The sequence below is a fragment of the Tursiops truncatus genome, chromosome 18 (genome assembly GCF_011762595.2).
Source record: "Tursiops truncatus isolate mTurTru1 chromosome 18, mTurTru1.mat.Y, whole genome shotgun sequence".
Taxonomy (NCBI): Eukaryota; Metazoa; Chordata; class Mammalia; order Artiodactyla; family Delphinidae; genus Tursiops; species Tursiops truncatus.
This window is the reverse complement of record NC_047051.1, coordinates 77,723,956-77,744,937: the sequence shown is the minus strand read 5'-3', so window position 1 is coordinate 77,744,937 and position 20,982 is coordinate 77,723,956. Positions and strand designations below refer to the sequence as shown.

Below are 20,982 nucleotides of genomic sequence, written 5' to 3'. Positions count from 1 at the left end.
CGCCAGCCCAGGTCACGGGGGAGAGCAAGCCCGGCGTTTGCAGCTGCTGCGGACACGTCTGGGGCTGTGGGCGCTGTCGCAGCAGAGGGTCCCAGGGGAGTTTCCGGCATCCGGTGGGGCTTCCCTCCACCCCAAGACTGAGGTTCTATTTTTTTAAATACTAAACCCTGAAGTGTGTTCTCAGGCAGGCAGCCCAGGGTCCCACGGCCCCATTTCAGCTTCATGGCTTTAATCCCTCAAAGCGGCTTCGGGGTCTCTGCACCCGCCCGCCTCCCCCCCGCCCCGCTGCTGAACGTGAGTTTACAGTCACAACCTGACCCAGAGACAAGCAGGGGCGGAAGGAGGGGCGGGGGCCGAGGACCCCAGCCCAGCCGCGTGCGGAGCCCGTGGGACACAGAGTGGCCGCGGCACCTCAGGAGGAGAAGCTCCCTCTCGATCCTGGCTGGCGGGACTGGCAAGTGGAGTGACCCCGGGGACCGTGGGCAGAGGCAGCTGGCGTGCCCTGGAAGGGACGGGGTCTCCATGACACAGGGGAGGGGTTGGCAACCACAGATGCCCATCAGGCGGGACCCGTGGGCCGAGCTCACCTAAGACGACCAGACTGAGGCCCGAAGGTACAAGGTGACGGCCAGGACCCCAGAGGCAGAGGCGCTCGGACCCCAGGGCCCAGCAGGGCTGGCACGTGCAGCCGGGGTCAGCCCCTCCCAGGGCCACCCATGTCCTCCTGCCAGCCTGAACCCACTTGTCTGCTCCCCGGCCTGCCTCAAACCGTGTGTCTCTGTGTGTGTGTCTGTGTGTGTGTGCATCAGCGTGCATGTATGTGTCTGGGCCCCTCCTCTGCCAGGCCAGCCGTGGGCACGGTGCACTCCTTCAGGCGTCCCTGAACCTCACTGGGCTGTGGGTGAGAGTTCTGCTGACTCAGGACTTCAGGAAACTAGCCCGAGAGTTCTTCAAGTGATTTGCACAGAAGGGCTGGCAGGGAGGTCAGTCAGGGGACTCGGCGAGCCCTGGTCCTCGTGCAAAGTCCGCCTCCAGCCAGCCTCTTCCCAGAGCACCGTGGAGCCCCCTCCTCCATCCGTGACCGGAGTGGACGTGTGGTCTGGCTCACAGCCTAAGTGGACCCCAGCCCAGGCCCCTGTGCCAGCTCCGGGTTGGGGGCTGGCCTGGTGGGCTGAACTGGTCAGGCTGCGGCCTGGAGCTGTAGGACGTGCCTCACACTGTCCGTTGGGGGCTTGAGAGCCCAGTTCCTGGGGACTCTGATGTTGACCAGGAGGACCAGGCACGGTTGCCATCAGCTCAGGGAGCAGGGGTCTCCCCTGCCGCCCGTGGTCTCCCAGAGCCGCTGAGCACCACTCTGAGAAATGGGGGCACGCAGTCCCGCCCACGACCCCAGGAGACCACCTGCTGCCCACCCTCTGGCCCCATGTGGCCTCAGGAGCCCAAAGCCACCCTGGGGCCTGCTCTCAGCCCAGTCACCACAGCATTCCCGCCATCCTCTCTGGTTTTTGTCCACTCCGGAGGCAGCTCTGGAATGTTCTTACGGAATGCTCCCCAGGCCAGCCCCCACCCGCTCACAAAGGCCAGGATGGCCAGAGAGCAGACAAGACACATGCTGAGCTCTGGGACTGGAAACTCTGGCCTCACAGACACACGGAGCCAAGGCCAGCTCTCAGGGGCTTTCTGACCACCTTGGGTTCATCTTCTCTCCGGGGAGAGCGAGGGCCACATCTGTTTCCTACTGAGGTTTCCATAGACTTCCACTGGGCGCCAGGGGTTATTCTAACTACTGCCAAGAAAAAGTTTATGGCCAGTGGAGAGCCAAAATCTGCAAGACATTCCCCAGCTGTACTGGCCAGATTGGTGTCCTTGCTGCTACCCAGTCCGGGCCAGACTGCACACGAGGCTGGGGCAGACAGAGTTGCACGTCTTCTGACTATGTGCCATGGAGATGGAGCCGGGATGAGTCTGACTGTGCGCCATGGAGATGGAGCCGGGATGAGTCTGACTGTGCGCCATGGAGATGGAGCCGGGATGGGTCTGACTGTGCGCCATGGAGGTGGAGCCGGGATGGGTCTGACTGTGCGCCATGGACGTGGAGCCGGGATGGGTCTGACTGTGCGCCATGGACGTGGAGCCGCGATGGGTCTGACTGTGCGCCATGGACGTGGAGCCGCGATGGGTCTGACTGTGCGCCATGGACGTGGAGCCGCGATGGGTCTGACTGTGCGCCATGGAGGTGGAGCCGGGATGGATCTGACTGTGCGCCATGGACGTGGAGCCGGGATGGGTCTGACTGTGCGCCATGGAGATGGAGCTGGGATGGGTCTGACTGTGCGCCATGGAGATGGAGCTGGGATGGGTCTGACTGTGCGCCATGGAGATGGAGCTGGGATGGGTCTGACTGTGCGCCAGGAAGGAGGAACTCAGGTGGATTATGCTGCTGACACTTGTGGTCTGCATTGATCTCAGAGTTTTGCTTTTTTTGTTTTAAATAGAAGAGCTGTAATATTTGTTTGTATTTCATTCTTTTGTTTGTTTTTCAGATACTATCGATTGATTGATAACGGCTTTTTGTGTGAAGGGCCGTTCTGTGCCCTTAGGGTATTCGGCGGCATGCCTGCAACCTCTGTCCTTGCTGCCAGTACTCCCCCAAATACACACACATAGACACACACACTTGAGACAGTCAAAACATCTTCAGACACTGCCACACGTCCCCTGGAGCAAATCATCCCTGTTGAAATCTCTGCATTAAAGAAATAGGAAATTTGACCCCAGCTCATATGACAGAAAAAATTAACTCTATGTAGAGCATATATTTAAATCTAAAGGTAATCTATAAAGCATTTAGAAGATAATGTAAAACTGTAGGCTGTGGGCCTAAGGTGATGCACCCCTGTTCTTGTTAATAAAGCTTTATTGACACACGGTCACACCCGTTAACTTATGATTCTCTACAGCTTCTCTCCTGCTACAATGGCAGGGCTGAGCGGTAGCTTCACAGCTACGGACCCTCAAAACCTGAACCATGTACTATCTGTTCCTTCACAGAGAAACTTTGCTGACCCCTGTGATAGAAGAGTATTTTCATGAACTAGGGTAAAGAAATATTGCTTTAAAATAGAAAATAAAACAAAATGCTCTCATGATAAAGAAAAATATTTAAAAATTGGGCTGCATTAAAATTAAGAACTTCAAGAAAACAAAGTTGGAGGAAGCTACCCGACTTCAAGTCTTGCTATGAAGCTCCAGCGGTCAGTACAGCCTGGTGTTGCCAAAAGAATAAACAAAGAGATAAATGAACAGAACAGAGAGCCCAGAAACAGACCCACAAAAATAGTCGCCTGATCTTCAACAAAGGATCAAAGGTAACACAATGGAGCAAAGACAGTCTCCTCACAAAGAAGGCTGGAACACCTGGACTCCACGTGCAAATAAACGAGTCTAGACACAGACCTCACACCCTTCACAAAGTCAACTCAAAATGGATCACAGATCTAAAGTAAGATACAAAAGTATAAAACTAGAAGACGGCACAGGAGAAAATCTAAATGGCCTTGGCTTTGGGATAACCTTTTAGATACAACACCAAAGGCAAAATCCATGAAAGAAATAATGGATAAGTTGGGCTTCATTAAAATGAAAACTTTCTGCTCCGCAAAGACACCATCAAGGGGATGAAAAAACAAGCCACAGATGAAGAAGAAATTTGCAGAAGACATATCTGATGAAGCACTGTTACCCCAAATATACAAAGAACTCTTAAAACTCAACTATAAGAAAATAAACAACCTAATTAAAAAATGGATCAAAGACCTTAACAGACACCTTGCCAAAGATACACAGATAGCAAATAAGCACATGAAAACGGGCTCATATGTCATATGTCATCAGGGCAAACGCAAATTAAAACAATAGTAAGATGCCACGGCACACCTATTAGAACAGCCAGAATCCTGAACACAGACAACACCAAGTGCTGGTGAGGACGTGGGACGGCAGGAACTCTCAGCACTGCTGGTGGGAACGCAGGATGGTGTAGCCACCATGGGAGACAGTTTCTTACAAAACTAAACATACTCTCGCCACGTGATCCAGCAATCGTGCTCCAGGGTACTTCCCCAAAGGCACTGAAAACTAATGTCCACATAAAAATGTACACACAAGTGTTTATAGCAACTTTATTCATAATTACCAAAGCTTGGAAGCAACTAAGATGCCCTTCAGTAGGTGAATGGATAAACAAACTGTGTTACACTCAGACGACGGACCATTCGTCAGTGATAAAAAGAATGAGCTATCCCGTCATGGAAAGACGTAGAAGAAACTTAAATGCACATTTGCTCAGTGAAAGAAGCCAATCTGGAAAGGCTACGTAGTGTGTGATTCCAGCTATGTGACACTCTGGCAAAGACAAAACTATGGAGCTAGTACGATAGAAAGACCAGCGGTTAACGAGGGTTAGGGGAGGAGGCATGAGAGTGCGGAGCATGGGGGGTTTTTAGGGCAGTGAAGGTGCTCCACGTGAGACGGTAATGGAGGACACGGGACGGTAAACATTTGTCCAGATCCACACAATGTACAACACTGAGTGACCCCGAATAGAGCCGACGGACTCTGGGTGACGGGGACGGATGGTAACGGCCGGCCCCTCGGGTGGGGGATGGTGATGGTGGGGGAGGCTGCGCCTGCGTGGGGCAGGGGCCTGTGGGAACTCTGTGGCCCTTCCTCTCCATTTTGCTGTGAATCTAAACCTGCTATAAAAAATAAAGTCTATTAAAAATAAACAAGCATATCCGTCAGTAGATACATCAAGAACATCTGTTCACCGAGGTACCATAAAGAGGGTGACGAGACCAGCTCCGAACAGAAGATACTGGGAACCACGTGAACCCGCTAACGTGGGCTAGCCCAGAAGGGAGAATGAGTTCTTCCTGCAAATCAGTGAGAGAAAGTAACGACCCAACAGAAGAACGGGCAGAAGACCAGGCGGGTGCTGCACAGAACAGGAAACAGCAGCGGTCAGTTTGTCCGTCCAAAGGGCCCTGCTTCATTAACAAGGAGGAAATGGGGTCACAGACACCACGAGAAGAAACTTACAAGGAGTGTCCCCCGCACCCACAGCTGTGGAAGGTTCCCAGATTGCGCAGGACCAGATCGCGCAGGATGGCGCAGGACCAGATCTCGGTGGGTCAGGACGCCAGGTCCGCAGCTGAGACTGTGCTGGGCCAACCCCACGGACGCTGGCCGGGCGTCGTCCTCCAAAGTCAAGGTCTGCCATGTGCCCCAAATCCAAGCCAGGGGCCCCGCATACACACAGGGACACCGAGGTCAGCCGAGGCCTGCCCACAGCCAAAGGGGCAGTCACGGGTCCTGGGCTCGGCGGCAGAACCCCACACGTGCATCTCACAGGCAGGAAGCTCAGCGGAGGCTGGGCACCTGTCCCTGCAGAGGACAGAACAGCGGGGGAGTGGGCCCCGGGCGGAGGGAAGGCCAGCCCCGGGGCCAGGTGACTGCCTCGCTTTGCAAAGAGTCACCACGTTACACCTCGGTCTCCAGCAGGCTTTCTGCAGGTGTATTAAATTTCATAACTAAAAAGTTTTAGCAAATGGGAAACGGAAGTAGGCATGTAATGGTGCCACCCACGAGCCGCTGGCAGCGCGAGGCCTGGCCCTGCTCCTGTCGTCTGGGCTGGATGACGCTCGGCTGGGCACGCACGTCCCCTTCATCCCGGGGGCGCCTGTGCTCCCACCGGCTTTGTGTTCTCTCCCTACACCCAGAGGTGGCGGAATTGGATGCAGAAGGACTGAGAAGCCAGGAGTGGGGGGGGGGGGGGGCAGTGCGGCTGGCCGCAGGCTGCTCGGACCGGACCAGACTGCTGCTGAAGGTCGTGCTTGTTAACCAAGCGCGTACTATCGCCCGGCCCTGCCCCGAGTGCTTTTCCAACGAGATCCAGTAACATACCATAACGTTCACCCCCTAACAGTGTGCAGCTCAGCGGGTTTCAGCACCTTCACAGCGCTGTGCAACATCACCACTGTCAGTTCCAGAACATTCCACCACGGCAGCAGGGAGCCCTGTTCCCATCAGCAGCCTCCCTGACCCCCTCCGCCCAACCAGCCTCAGTCTGCGATTGAGGAAGAGGCGGGGCCGCTCAGCAGAGGGAGGGGGCCAGGGGAGAGGCCCCACCAAGCCCCACCCCTTGGTGGTGCCCGTCAGAGCTGCAGGGCGGGGTCTCACACACGTCAGGACGCAGGCGGAGCCTGGCCGGGTTCTGCCGTGGGGAGGGCATGACAGAGAGGGGTCCCCAGGGAACGGCGCCCAGAGCACACTGAGGCCAGCGGACTTGGGGGGTCCTGGGGATGGGGATGGGGGTGCCTGGAAGCCACCACCAGTCTGGGAATTGAATCGTTCACATTCTTTGTGGCTGGGCTGAGGGATAAAGACATTTTTGTGCGCAAGAGCAAAATTGTTGGCCTTGGAGTCTAACATTTTTTATCAACTCCCGGCACTCAGCGAGATGAAACGACCTGGCAGGGCAGACAGTCTGGGTTGGGCCACGCGGGTGTGGACGGTCCGGGGAAACCCTGAGGCCCTGCAGACCCCACCCTGGGTTGTGCTCGGAGGTCGAAGGTCATCCCGCGTCCAGGCCCGCGACCGGCTTCCCTGCCACTTGCTCCAAAGGCAGCCACGGGCCTGCTAGGACCGGGGGCTGCGGCTTCACTCCCTGCAGCCCGGAGCCAAGGTCCCTCCCCGCCCGGGCGCTCGTGGGTCCGGAGCCACCGAGGGGATCGACGTCTCGGACCACAGACCCCTGGCTCGGTTGGACGCTACGGTTCTTAAACTCTGGGCAGAAGAGGGACTTGCTGCAGGACCCCAGGCGGGTCAGTGGGCCGGGGTGCGGGTTGGGCGTGCAGTCAGCCCTTCGTGCCTGCTGGCCGCGTCTGGTTTCCCCTCCTTGGACCGAGCGGACAGCAGCCTCGAGCCCTGCCGTCACGTGAGGAAAGCGGAGGCCGGGCACCTCGAGCCTTTGCTGGACAAGGGGCTTCTGTCTCCAGGACGGCCCCGTCCCGGGGCTCGCATCTGAGTGCAGAAACCGTAGGGGGCGCCAGAGACGTGGAGGAAAGAGGATTTCCTCCTTGTTCCCGAGCACGGTCCAGCCTTGTGGAGGCAGGGGTTCTGGGCAAGCGTGGAGCCCCTCCCGCTGGTAGCTCCGAGCCGCGTGCCCACACGAGCAGCTCTGGGGCTCAGCCCCTACGCCCCGGTCAAGTCCCAGCCCCAGTTCCTTTCTCCTCTCCTGCTTTTGCCTGGTACGGTTTGCACTGGGTTAAACGCCCCCTACAGGGCAGGACGCCGAAGGCCCACGGAGCAGCAGCAGAGCCGGCTCGGACACGGGGAGGGCACGTCCTTCCCCCGAGGCTCCAGCCCAGGGGCCGCAGAGGCTCCTGTGATCAGACAGCATCTCCACCTTGACCGACATTTCCAGGAGCAACAAAGGTGGAAAGAATAAAACAAGTGAAGGTGTTTCCATGCTGCGATAGGGGGGCTGACCTGGCTGCGGGCAGAGGGCAAAGCCCACGGTCAGAACCACGGCCCTGCTGCCAGAGGTCGTTCCCAAGCAACACAGCTGCGGGCATTTCAATGTCACGTGTCTTTGCCCACTGAACCGAAAACACCAAGAACATAAAACCAAGGATCCACTGGAAAGTCACCCGGAGAAGGAAAAATCCCTCCTAGAGCCCATCAGACTAGGCTGAGGTTTCCCTGGCTGGAAGGGACGCTTGTCCATCCAATACTGTGCGGCTTGGCTCGTGTCATCTTTTGACGCATTCGGGGTGGGCATGCAGGGAAGGGCGGCCAGATGGGCAGGCGCTGGCCCCGACCAGGCCGGGCTGGGTGCCTCACACGCAGAACCCTAAGTGCCTGTAGGGTCCACGCAGGTGTCCCCAATAAATGTTGACAACATCTGTGCCAGTGAGCTCGCATCTCCCAACAGACGCCGCGAGGGAGAAACGGGACTGGCAGGACCTTATCGGATGCAGCAAAATGAACAGATGATGATGTGATGAGGCTGGGAAGAGGCAGGTGTGGCGTCGAGCGCCCACACAGGGAGCTCTTGGTGGAGTTCACCCGGATGGGCCTGAAGCCAGGCCCAGGCTTTGCCGCACCGGCAGGCAGGCTGGAAGGGGGGAGCCGGGATCTGGTCTCACCCCACCCTGGTCCCTGATGGCTTGTGATCTGTGCGCTAATATCCTAACATGATTCTCAGCATAAGTAAACGTCTCAGTGACTCGTAAGTTCTTAGATTTTATGGAAAGTCCCTACATTGATACACATAACTTCTGTAAAGTAACGAGTTTGCCTCTTTGCCTTTGTGAGGAGGACCGCCTGTGTTGAGGCGGAGTGTGCAGGAGCTCGTCCCGTTACCCGGCTCCAGCTGCCGCCCGGGGGGCCCCTTCCTGCCCCTGCCTGACACCCAGGCCGCAGGGATGCCTGCTGGGCCTCTAGCAGAGCTGAGGTCTCGAGTGGGCTGTAGAGGGGCCTCCGGAGGAAAGAGATCATCCTCCTTATGCAAAACAAGACCCGTCTGGGTCTAACGAGCCTCAGAAGTAAGAACCGTCTTCCCTGTTCTCCGCACGATCCCGGCAGGGAGCACAGTCAGTCGCGTGAATTCTCCTTTCATACACCATTGTTTTACGTGACATTCAAACTAGGTTTCTTTGGTGAAAGATGGTCTCCCCAAGTCGCACAGCTGAGTGGGACTCGTCCTGCAAGAGCTGGCTTTGGGCACAGGGACACTGGTCCTGTGGTCACACTAGGCACCCCCCCAGGCCCCAAATGCCTGCCACTGTGACGGCGAAGCCCCGAAAGGGAGAGCTTAGCCGCAGAGGCTACCAAGCAAAGCCGTGAGGAACTGGGACCCAGACTAGTGAGTCTGGTGACGGGGCAGACAGGTGGAGGGACAGCAAGCCCGTTGGGTCAAAATCGAGCTAAAAGGGAGACAAAGGATGCTTCAAAAACTAACTTCACGCTGCTTCTCGGTGTGGCCACGGGCTGCATCTCAGCCAAAGGAATTACTCCTCCTAAATTCTGCTAGTTTTGTTATTTTTTACGATATGCCCAAAGCACGTCAAACAATTAGGGAGGATTGGCCACTTAAGAGTTTGACCTAAAATTCCAAATCGATGAGGAGTGACCTCGCTGTGCTCGTGGCTTTTGGAGCTGAAGTTCCGGGACAACAGGAGGTGGGGCCACGTCCTGGCCACGGAGGCCACAGGGCCTCCGTGCTGCGCTGGGCCCCTCGGATCAGGCCAGCCTGGAAACACTGGGCTTGCGAGCCCACGTTTAACAAAACACAGTCACATCTCGCTTTACAAATACTGCTTTTTTTTTTACAAATTAAGGTCTGGGGCAGCCCTGTGCGAAGCAAGTCTGTTAGCACATTCTCCCAGGAGTGTGTGCTCACTGCGTGTCTCTGTGTCACCTCTTCATAATTCTCATGATATTTCAGACTCTTTCATTATTATTATATTTGCATGGTGACTCGTGACCAGTGGTCTTTGATGTTACTCTTGTCACCGTTTTGGGGTTTTTTGTTGTTTTTTTTGCGGTACGCGGGCCTCTCACTGCTGTGGCCTCTCCCGTTGCGGAGCACAGGCTCCGGACGCGCAGGCTCAGCGGCCATGGCTCACGGGCCCAGCCGCTCCGCGGCACGTGGGATCTTCCCGGACCGGGGCACGAACCCGTGTCCCCCGCATCGGCAGGCGGACTCTCAACCACTGCGCCACCAGGGAAGCCCCTACTGTTTTGGTATTTTTTAGGAATGAAGTGTTTTTACTTAAGGTCGTGGGTTGTTTCTTTAGCCATATGCTACTGGCAACAGACTGCAGGATGGTGTAAACATCGCTTTCATGTGCCGGGAAGCCAAGAATTCTGTGACTCCCCTCGTTGCGGTACTGGCAGGGGGCGGGGGGCGCTGCAGGGACCGGAACAATCTGCATGCTCTGACCAGTGACCAGGTCCTTCCTGCCTCGTCTGTGACAAGTAGCCTTCCCTAGGCCAAGGGGCCAGACGCACCCACGCGTGTCCTCCTCTCTAAGGAGACGGTGCACATGCTCAGAACATGTAGTGAGAAGCGTTTCTGGATGTGAGGGCTGGGAGTGTTCTGTCTGTCGGACAGAATCGCGTTCCCCGCCGGCGGCGGCAGAGGGGGCCACGCCTTGCTTAGACTCAACCACTTGCCTCCCTCCCTCTCTCCTCCCTCCCTTCTCCCTTCCCCTCACCTCTCCTCCCTCCTGTCCCTCCTCCGCCATCTCTTTTCCCCAAACATCCACGACTGTAACTCTGTAACTCTGAGACAGACTCTGGTCTGTCTCTCGACCAGGATTTGATTGGCTCCAAGGCCACGCTCGCCTGCTTCCTCAGGTGTGTCTGGCAGTGGGCAGGTGCATGTGGGGCCCTGGTCGGTAGCCATTGGTCTGTTCTGGGTACGGCTTCACCCAGGCCGTGGCTGCTGGGCCAGAGGCCCCCCCCCCCACAGGGGTCTCTCAGCAGAGAGGCTGCATCTTAGGGGCACCTGCTCTGCGGGCGGGGGCCCACACAGGGTGTCCCACAGAACAGACCAGGCTCCCTGGATTCTCCACGAAGGCTGACAGTCGGGGGCCTGGACACCGTACACAGGACACACGCAGCTGCGGGACGCGATTGGAACAGAGCACACGCAGACCTCAGACCACTCGCAGGCCTTGGAAACAGCACTTATATTTGAGCTGGGACAAGTTTTCACTCGAGTGCTTGGGGACCAGGAGTGCAGCGCTGAGGGTGGTGACCCTGCCCTCGCCGGGGACACACATATAAATACAAACACAGCGCGTTTCCTCGAAAGTGGTCCTCACACGGGGGCACCTGCCGCAGTCCCCTTGATCATAATAGTGCTAACGAATTAGGAGGAAAATGAAACTGTTTTGTAAGTGACGCCACCAGAGCAAGGCGGCTCCAGTGGGCATTTTAGCACAGCTTCGTGTGTGGCTTCACACAGGGTGAGGCGGCGTCAGCCACCAGGGCTCCCCGCCCGCCAGGGCAGGTCCAGCCTCTCCTTGCCCGGATGTGCCCAGGGAGGGGAGGGGGGCTCAGGCATCTCCAGGAGGTTGGCCACAGAAGCAGGGTTCGTAGAAGCTGCTCTGTTTTCTAACAAGCCAAAAACTAGTTTTCAGTCTCCACCCTCTGCATCACGGTGCGTAGGGGGGAGGTTTCTCCCCGGGGAGGAAGTGGGTGAGGGCGAAGATGGGGGGGGCATTCGGGGGGGGCCGGCAGCTGGAGCCGGGCTGGGACGGAGGCTGCACATCCTCGGACAGAGAGAGGTCGGAGCCAGGTGAGGCCGGGAAGCCACCAGGGGGCTGCAACCAAACAGAAAAAGCCTCCTCAGCTGACGGGAGCCCGGGGACATGCCCAGCACCACTGGCGCCCCTCAGAGCCCACCCTGGCCCGAACCCCCAGACCCAGGCCCTCCTGGTGGGAACCGCTCCCTGAACAGCGTGCATTCCCAGGGGGCCGCAGGGAGGCCCCGATTCAGCCCCACTGGGCCCCCTTCTCGCCTGTGGGCACATTGACATTCAGGTCTTGACATTCAGGAGGGTGGCTGGTGACATTCAGGAGGGTGGCTGGTGACCACCTGACACTGGGATGCACGGACGTGCAAACGCTGTCTAAGGAAGAGGCTGCCCAGCTCATCTGGGGCCCTGGGTTTACTCAACACTTCATATTTTACAGAAAAAGACAAGAACATCAACATTTTCCACATAGTGTGATGGTGAATTTTATGCATCAACTTGGCTAGACTACGGTGCCCAGATGTTTGCTCAAACTGTCTGGATGTCATTTTGAGGGTGTTTGGTAGCCGTGATGAACATGTAGACCAGCAGATCACCCTCTCTGGTGTGGGTGGGCCTCGTCCAATCAGTTGAAGAGGAAAAGACGGAGGTTCCCGAGGGAGAGGGAATTCTGCCTCCAGACTGACCAGACTCAAACTGCAAAATCTGTCTTCCTGGGACCTCTAGCCTGTGGACCGCACTGCAGATTCTGGGCTCTCTCCCTCTATATATCTATATCTGTATCATCTCTTCCTATAAATAGATCTCTACCTGTGTCTACTACATGCACACAGGCTATTGGTTCTGTTTCTCTGGAGAACCCACACTATAGATGCAAAAGGTGATTCTGCAAGGAGAATGTTGGGGCCACAGGCTTTAAACTAATAAAATTGCCAGTTTTCCTCCACCCGCCAACAACCTCTTAAATTTCTTTTTTTTTTTTTTTTTAACTTCTAGAGGTTAAAAACGCCTGCTTAAAACCAACATTAAATAAAGCAAGCGACCCCTTCTGTGATGGGACACAGGTGCGTGTGTGCAGGCTCTCGTCTTCGGGGGGGGGGGAAGGTGGTTCCTTGCTCTCTGCTCAGCAGGTGTCCAGGGCCCAGGGATGCTGGCCTGCCTGCTCCTCCCCCTGGAGGAACCCCAGACCTCGGGCTTTGAGAGAGAATTTCCTCACAAGCCAGGGCTCTAGGGATCCAAGGGCCCTGGGCCCCTGCCCACCTCCATTGCTTTCTTTCTCTCAAACTCACACTTCTTTCTGACCTCAGGGGAGAAATGAAACCTCTAGAGAACATCCCTCAGATCTGCGGGTCCCCAGCTCCCACCAGGCATGTGTGTGGTCAGTTCTTTACCAGAAATGAGCAGCTGAGAGAACCAGGGAGTAAACCACACTGACCATGGAATAAACCAGTGGGAACCACAGAGGAGCCATCTGGAAATACGTGGCAAACCACCAGGAACCACAGAGAAAACCACCAGGAACCACAGAGCAAACCACCAGGAACCACGGAGCAAACCACCAGGAATCACGGAGTAAACCACCAGGAACCACAGAGCAAACCACCAGGAACCACGGAGCAAACCACCAGGAATCACGGAGTAAACCACCAGGAACCACAGAGCAAACCACCAGAGACCACAGAGAAAACCACCAGGAACCACGGAGTAAACCACCAGGAACCACAGAGCAAACCACCAGAGACCACAGAGAAAACCACCAGGAACCACGGAGAAAACCACCAGAGACCACAAAGAAAACCACCAGGAACCACGGAGTAAACCACCAGAGACCACAAAGAAAACCACCAGGAACCACAGAGAAAACCACCACAGACCACAGAGAAAACCACCAGGAACCATGGAGTAAACCACCAGGAACCACAGAGAAAACCACCAGGAACCACAGAGCAAACCACCACAGACCACAGAGAAAACCACCAGGAACCACGGAGTAAACCACCAGGAACCACGGAGTAAACCACCAGGAACCACGGAGTAAACCACCACAGATCATAGAGCAAACCATCACAGACCACAGAGAAAACCACAAGGAACCACAGAGAAAACCACCAGGAACCACAGAGCAAACCACCAGGAACCACGGAGCAAACCACCAGGAACCACGGAGGAAACTAGCCTCTGTCCACACAGGCAATCCCATCGGGGAGCAGACAAAAAGCCTCTTAGTTACAGGGTGCGAGGTCCTTAGTTACAGGATGCGAGGTCCTTAGTTACAGGATGCGAGGTCCTTAGTTACAGGATGTGAGTTAATCCTTGGCGTGTCCTTGTTCCTGCACTTCCTGACCAGGTGGCCCTGGGAATAAGGAAGGTGGGTTTTCTTCGAAGGCGATTGTTCTTTTTTTTTTTGGCGGTAGGCGGGCCTCTCACTGTCGTAGCCTCTCCCGTTGCGGAGCACAGGCTCCGGACGCGCAGGCTCAGCGGCCATGGCTCACGGGCCCAGCCGCTCCACGTCATGTGGGATCTTCCCGGACCGGGGCATGAACCCGTGTCCCTGGCATCGGCAGGCGGACTCTCAACCACTGCACCACCAGGGAAGCCCAAAGGCGATTGTTCGTTTGACCAGCTGCTCCAAACAGCCCCAAGAGCTGCTCACTCCCTCTATTATGCGGGAGTGTTTTCCGCTGCTAATGACTGGACAGGACACTTGCAATATCCCTTTCCTCCTCCGATGGGAACAGAGTCAGAAACATCAATCTGTCGTTTCCCTCCTGACGAGACACATAGCATCATTGATTTGCCATCTCCTCGAAATCTGATTATTGACGCGTATGTAATTACGCTCCTACATGTGCCAGTGATAACAGCTGATTAGGCCCTTGTAGAGGGAGCCCAGGCCTCCCTGGGAGGGAGAATTGGGAGCATCTGCTGTTTGTGACGAGCCAGAGGCCCGAAGGTGGATGAGGCTGGAGTACGACACCGGAAGAGAGCCATGTGTTCTCCAGCACCAGCGGTAAGGAGGGGAGACCGTGCCCGCACCCTGCAGCCCTGTCTCCTGGGGGAACAGAAGCAGGACACCTGCCGGTGCCTCAGGTCAGGACCCAGAGCAGCAGGCCCCGGATGAGGTGCTGTCCTCCCTGGGTCCTCCCTGCGGCCAAGCTTGCGGGACGCTGGTGCTAAACCAGCCAAACGCCGGGGCTCAGCCAGGAGGAGGGGCCCTGCAGGGATCGCCTCTGCCCCCTAGCCACGCCCCCGAGCTGCCTGGAGTCCCCGTGTGCGGGCGTGACTGTGGGGCCTCGCAGTGGACGCTGGGAGGACGGGAGACAGCGGCCCACGGAGCACGCCCATTCCTCAGCCTCCGTGCATTTCCAAGCTGGTGTTTGAGACCACAGGTGGCCAACCAGCCATGGGTCCGGCCCTCCCTCCAGCTGTGGTCTCACGTTCTGGGTTCAGCAAACTAAGCAGATGAGAGGCAGAGCACAGCCCAGGACACAGGCCACGCCCAGATGACGTGGTCCTTCCCGTGATGGGGACCAGGGAGGATGGCCCGGAGGTGGGATGCAGGTGACGCTCCCAGGGAAGACGAGGGCCGCCAAGGACGGCCACCTGGGTGTCGGGGAAGCTGACGTACCCGCCGTGAGAAGTGATGCCACGGGGGGTTACTGGCAGCCAGCTCACCTCCTGACGCTTGGGTAATTCCTTTCGGTGTCTTAGAAATGGGAGGACTCTCGAGCCAGGCCCCTCCCTGACTCAGGACTCAGCCTGCGGGTCCCCGTGCAGCCAGGGCGCCTGCTCAGGACTGGTGGGGTAGCTAAGGCGTTGCCCCTCATTGGCAGGAGGAGGCCTCCCATGACACAGCCCGTGGGCCACCACTCCTCGGAGACAGATGTGGCGCTGCCTCCTCTGGGAATTCCAAGGCCCCCGGAGCCCTGGGCGCACAGCCGCCAGCTTCACATTCACGGCGAGCGGAAGGAGCCAGGCGCGGAGAGGACGGACTTGCGCCTCCACGGGGAGGTAGAGCGGCCCCTGATTCCCCGCCCAGCGGGCCTGCCCCGGGCAGGACGAGGCTGCAGGCTTTCTCAGCTCGCCACACCTGCTGCGCCCCGGGGCCCAGAGACCCCACACCCGCTTCCAGCCCCACGAGCTGTCGGGCCTGGGGAGGCCACCGTGGACCTCGCTGGCCGGGCTTGTGCCACAGCCCCGGGCGGCCAGCCGGGCCGAGTCTGCGGGTTCCTCTCAGTCATAAGGGGCTGCGGAGACGGGCAGCACGCTCCCCTCAGCCCCTCCTCAGTCTGGCCGCCGCCTCTGTCACTGAGCTGGTGGATACATACACCTGTCCTAAGCAGCCGCTGGCCCTGGAAAGTTCTCATGCCCCGTCAACATCACCCCTCGAGCGCTGGGACCCCAAGCAGCAGATGAAGATGTGTGACCTCACAGCAAACGGCCGGGGTCTCAGCACCCCACCTGCCCACGCACACAGACGCAGCCCCTCCGGTACCTTGACCCCGCGAACTTCCCAGAACCGCTCAGGGGCTGCCGTCATTGACACAGACCAGAGAACGTGCCAAGGCCACCGCCCCGCCCCCGCCAAAACAGAGGCCGACCGGCTCTCTGGGCCAGAGGTGCTCACCTCTGCCCCCCGAGGACACAGGGCAACATCTGGGGACGTCCTGGTCACCACAGTGGCAGCTGGTCGGGCGGGACGCTGCTCTATGAACAGGCTTCACCCCCGCGTGCCCCCTTCCACAGCAGCCCCAAGGCCACCAGAGTGGTACTAGGGTGAGGCCTGTGCACCTGCCGCTTTCGTGAGCGCCGGCAAGCCCTCGGCTCTACTCAGCGACGCTGCCCTGTCGCAGGGGCCCGGCAGCTGGCACAGGGCCAGGAGACTGCAGGCAACTCGTGTGGGACCTGGTCAGGGGCCAGAAAACCTCAAGGCCCCGGAAGACGTGGCGGGCTGGGTCACCAGGGCCACACGGAGCAAGGATGCCCCAGATGCCCCCGGGGATGCCGCACGTCCTGCGCGGGGCCTGGGGTCACCCGCCACATCCCTTGGTCATCCCACCCCCTTTGCTGGTCCACACCAGCTGCATCACCCCATTGTCTAAGTCGGGAGGGGGAGCCACAGACCCCCCCCTTTTCCTTCAACCCAAGCCCCCCACCCCCCTGTCCCACCCGAGCCGCACTCCCTGGATGACAGCTGCCTGGGACGTGAGCACCGTCCGGCCCGGGGACGCTCGGCCTACCTGGAGGGGCAGCGGGTACGACGAGCAGGTGGGGACAGCCGGGGGCACCGGGCCGAAGCCCGTGGAGGCCAGGATCTGCTGGGCGGGGTTGTAGAGGGCCTGAGGCGCTGTGGATGGGCCGTAGGCCAGCTGGGACAGCGGGACCTGCCGCAAAGGATGGAGACGTGTCAGCCGAGCCCTGCTCTGGGGAGCCCCGTCTGGCAGCCGTTCAGGAAGGCGGAGTCCCCAAGGGAGAGATTCTGAGTCCTCTCGCCAGCCTCTCTCCGACCAGAACTAAAACCCAAAAGCTGGGCCTCTTCTTGCTTTTCCTTTTCCTGTTTGTCCCGGGATCCGCCGAGAGGCCCAGCTAGGCCCAGGCTCTCTTGGGTTTTTTTTGGAAAAGTGAGGAAACCCCACCTGTCTGCTCCAGGAGCGTGTGTCACGGGCATCCCCGAGGGGCGCTGATTCCAAAGCTGCCCCCGGCTCTAGTCAGCAGGGCCCTCTCCCCACAGGGGCTCTGGGTGGCACAAGCCAGGGTAGGGCTCTGGCCGCAGGGATTTCTGGAGCAGCACAGCCAAGACCAGAGCTTCCCAAACTCCTCCAACTCCGGCTTCCTTAGCTCACGGGAGGCTCTGATTCCCCAAAGGAAAACAGAACGTGGGCCCTGATTCTTGACCTCTCACCCGCCCCCAGAGAGGACGGGCCATAGGACGTACCCCTCTCCAGAGGCAGGCCAGCCGCTCCCAATGGGGGGCTCGGGGGTTCCCAGACCAGAGGTGCAACCTTCCCTAAGAGCCCAGAACCTGGATCCCGCCTGACACCCACGGGGCAGGCCCTGCAGAGCCGGGAGGGGCTGCGACAGCACGGGCAGCAGCACAGACAGAGCATCTGAAAACTCATCAGAAGCCCTGGAGGTGCCAGAGCAGGGTCCTGAGGAGGGGGGGGCAGAGAGCCCCCCAGAGCTGCCTCGCCGCCCCTGCCCTCGGGACACAGGCAGCCCAGGAAGGAGGAGGCCCGTCGCGCTTCCTTCATGCCGCAGGCTCAGTGCTCCGTCCGCTCCTACCAGGAGCTCTGGTCTGCGCGGCGAGTCAGTTAAACTCCGAGGAGTGAACAGGCAGCTTGAAAGCAGGGAGAGAGGACGGAAAACTCAGGACGGGGCCCAAGCGCAGCCACCTCGATGCCTTGATGACTTATTCACGAGCAAGCATAGCTGAGGGCCGACTCTGTGCGCCCCGACGTGGCCCGGTACCACCAGAGCTGGGCCCTGGGGCTGCGGAGAGCGTTTCGGGCCTGAGGCCTGGCTAAGGGATCCAGGCCGAGGGGGCTGGTGAGGGTCGTGGTCGAGGGTCCAGAGGGCGTCATGGGCTGGAGAGGAGCTGCCTGGCTGGCTCAGCATTTCGGGGCCTGGGGAGGATGGGGTGGAGGTGTAGGGGTCTCCCAGAGGCAGCCTCACTCTGGGAACTACAGCCACTCTGCGGGGGACGCTAGGCGCCTGCACTGCCTGGTCTTGCCCTGACCCCTCGTGCACCCTCTCACCTCCGAGCCTCCCATGACGGCAAGGAGACCCCAGCTGGGCCAGGAGGACTGTCCACCTGCAGCTCTCATACCTGAGGCCAGCGCAGACCCTTCCTCAGCCAGGCTGGGCTGTAAGCATGGCCACGTTGCCGGGGCAACCCCACCTCGGGAGACCCTCTGCAGACCCGAGAGTCCACGCTCTGCCCGCCCACCCACCCAGCACCCCACGGGACGGAGCCCTGAGCGCCCAGAGCTTCGGGTGGCTCGTGACGTGTCTTCGCTCCTTAAGATAATTCTTAAATCATAAGATCCATTAACTTTCGAGAGCATCTACTCGCAGGTGTAAAATTTTAAGGAATCACCTTGCTTGCTCCTTACAACACCCCTGAGCTCTGGGTGTGAGAGAGGAAACTGTCCAGAGCGGGGCTGACACGTAACTGTGTCCCGCGTGACAAGCGGCCTTTCTGGGGCGTTGCTACGTTCCCGAGAGAAGCTCCAGCAGTTTTGTTATAAACTCATGAGCACAGGGCCCTCTTCTGGAAAAGCCACCGGGCTGACGGCCATCCCTGGGGACAGCCAGCAGCCTCCACCCGGGCTCCCAGGGGCAGGACCCGAGCAAGACACTCTGTGTAGCCATCGAGTCTAACCTCGCTCTCCTTGCGGATCTGCGGGGAGAGAAAACTCCGACCTGGCCACAGCAGGAAAAGCCCCACCGAGGGACCCCCAGACCGCACTGTGGGCCCTGCAGACCCCAGGCGTCCCGGGGGCAGGCGGCCCGAGGGACCCCCCGGACCGCACTGTGGGCCCTGCGGACCCCAGGCGTCCCGGGGGCAGGCGGCCCGAGGGACCCCCCGGACCGCACTGTGGGCCCTGCGGACCCCAGGCGTCCCGGGGGCAGGCGGCCCTCGTCCTTGAAGGACAGGATGTTGTTGTGCGCACACGGAAAGACACCTTGTGACCGAGCGGGAGCTGGGCCCGGCGTCTGCACCACGCAGAGTGGGAGTGGGGCGGGGGTCGCCAGGGTCTCCCGTGGTGTCTCGGGCTTTGTCTAGGGTCAGGAAACCTCCCAGAAACATGTCACTGATCTCGGGAGGCTCCAGGTGAGGCTGAGAAATGCGGCCAAGGGCCACAGTCTCTGGGGCAGAGGTAACAAGCCTCCCCTCGGCAGTGTGGGCTGTGGATGGGGTCTGGCCCGCAGGGGGTGTTTGCACGTGCATTTGCACTTCCTCCTCGTTAAAGCCGGGCGATGGGCGGGTGGCTGCTGGTCTGTGGGAGGCTGTGAGCTCTTCCTGGCGCTTGTGGCCTCCCGTGCGGCACCTCCACGGATGAAGTGTCAGGTCGCGGGAGGTACCATCTGGGCCCCGCGCGAGAACACGGCTTGGAACAGCCGGTCCCCTGGAGAGGACGCTGCCCGTGGAGAGACTTGCAGGGTGGCCTCAGGCACGGGCCCTGCAGTGCGGTCCCTGCCCAGGGCCGCCCAGATGCTGCAGCACGTTCTCGGGGGCTCACTTTGGAGTCACCTGACTTCGGGAAGCACGGGCCTGAGCCCCAGATCTACCGGATCGGAGGCGCTGGGGTTCCGTGCTCAGCGGGCCACCAAGGGGTGGACGCGGCCGTCAGGCGCCAGGCTCGGTGCCCCTCTCTGCCGCTGAACTCGCGCTCCCTGGACCGGCTCAGGTGGCGCGAGCCTCGGGGAGGAGGGACTGAAGTGTCCCCAGGCTGCGGTCAGCACGGCTGCCGGCTCCACGAGCCCACGTCCCCATCGCTGAGTCTGCCCAGTGCGCGGCGGGCGCTACTCACCATGTCCTTGAAGGCCCCCAGGACGGCCGCGGTGACGACGCCCAGGAACAGGCCTAGGACGTTCAGCGCCGCCGAGGCCCAGAGCAGCCGATAGAGGTGGAGCACGTCCTGGCAGCCACGGACGCCCACGAACTCGTAGTAGGTGGGCGGGTGCTCGGTGCTGTGCGGGGAGGGGCTCAGCGTCACCCACGGCTGCAGGGGGGCCCCCTCGCCGCCTGAGCCCGCTGCCCCGCGTACTGATGGGCCGGGGGCTCTGCTGGGAGGGCCCAGGCCCTCAGGTGGCGGAGGGAGGCCCTGGGGGCAGGGCTGTCCCAGGGAGCCCAGAATCCACCTGGGAGGGGGCCCAGGTCTCTGAGCAGGACAGCCTGCCCCAAGCAGGGGCCCCGGCAGGCAGAGCCCCGGCCCGGTCACCCCTGGAGCCAGCAGGGCTTAGCGGCTGCTGGCCGTCCTGGCAGGGAGCACAGAGGGGTGAGCCTCGAAGGGGGTTCGTCTTGGCCCGTGGCCTGGGCCCTGTGGTCGTGGTCTGTGCAGGCTCTGGACCACAGCCTCGGGTTGGAAATGGGGTGAATTCCTGCTCTGGGGGAAGGGTGTTGCAGCCTACGCCCCTGGGGTTTTCAACAGTTCAGGGAGGGTCTCCAAGAAGCAACACTCAACTCCCTGTTGGCTTTAATGTAGGTATTCAAGCTATTAACACAAAATTTAAAAGACGATGCGGGGAGGGTTCTGCTTCCCACGGAGCTGGGACCTTGCACTGGTCCAGACGACAGGTGAGAAGCTGGACAGACTGAACAGAGCAGCGCTTCTGGGCCCCACGGGACGGGGGAGGACACAGGGCAAACCGCCGCCCCCGTCCCCAGACCGGAGAGACCAGCAGGCAGAGACAGGGTCCCGGCCTTCCGGGGAGGAAGAAACGGGTCACCTGTGCCGGTCACAGCCCACAGCAGGACAGGGCTCCCCGGGAGGCCTCCCCCGCCCCCCACCTCCCGGCAGCCCTGAGCCTCGGTCCTCTCATCTGTGGAACGGAGCCCAGGGCCCGGCCTCACAGGATGTGCGAGGGCTGGATGAGATGTGGGTGCAGCGTGCGAGGACGGGGATGCAGAGCGGGCGGGTAAGTCCGG

At 59.6% G+C, this 20,982-nt stretch overlaps 1 protein-coding gene across 6 annotated transcripts in view; it reads right to left on the bottom strand.

Moving 5' to 3' along the window:
• Nucleotides 1–1,152: 1,152 nt before the first annotated feature.
• TMEM255B (transmembrane protein 255B) overlaps nucleotides 1,153–20,982 on the bottom strand; it is a 43,278-nt gene continuing 23,448 nt past the window's right edge. For 4 of the 6 annotated variants that reach the window (XM_073795464.1, XM_073795462.1, XM_033843587.2 and 1 more), the window contains 3 exons: nucleotides 19,865–20,024; nucleotides 16,571–16,714; nucleotides 1,153–11,396 (listed from right to left, as the gene is read on the bottom strand). In XM_073795464.1, the coding sequence (XP_073651565.1) occupies nucleotides 11,229–11,396; nucleotides 16,571–16,714; nucleotides 19,865–20,024 (472 nt within the window). In that variant the 3' untranslated portion in view covers nucleotides 1,153–11,228. The other 2 variants (XR_012327826.1, XM_073795463.1) reach the window with 2 other exon arrangements.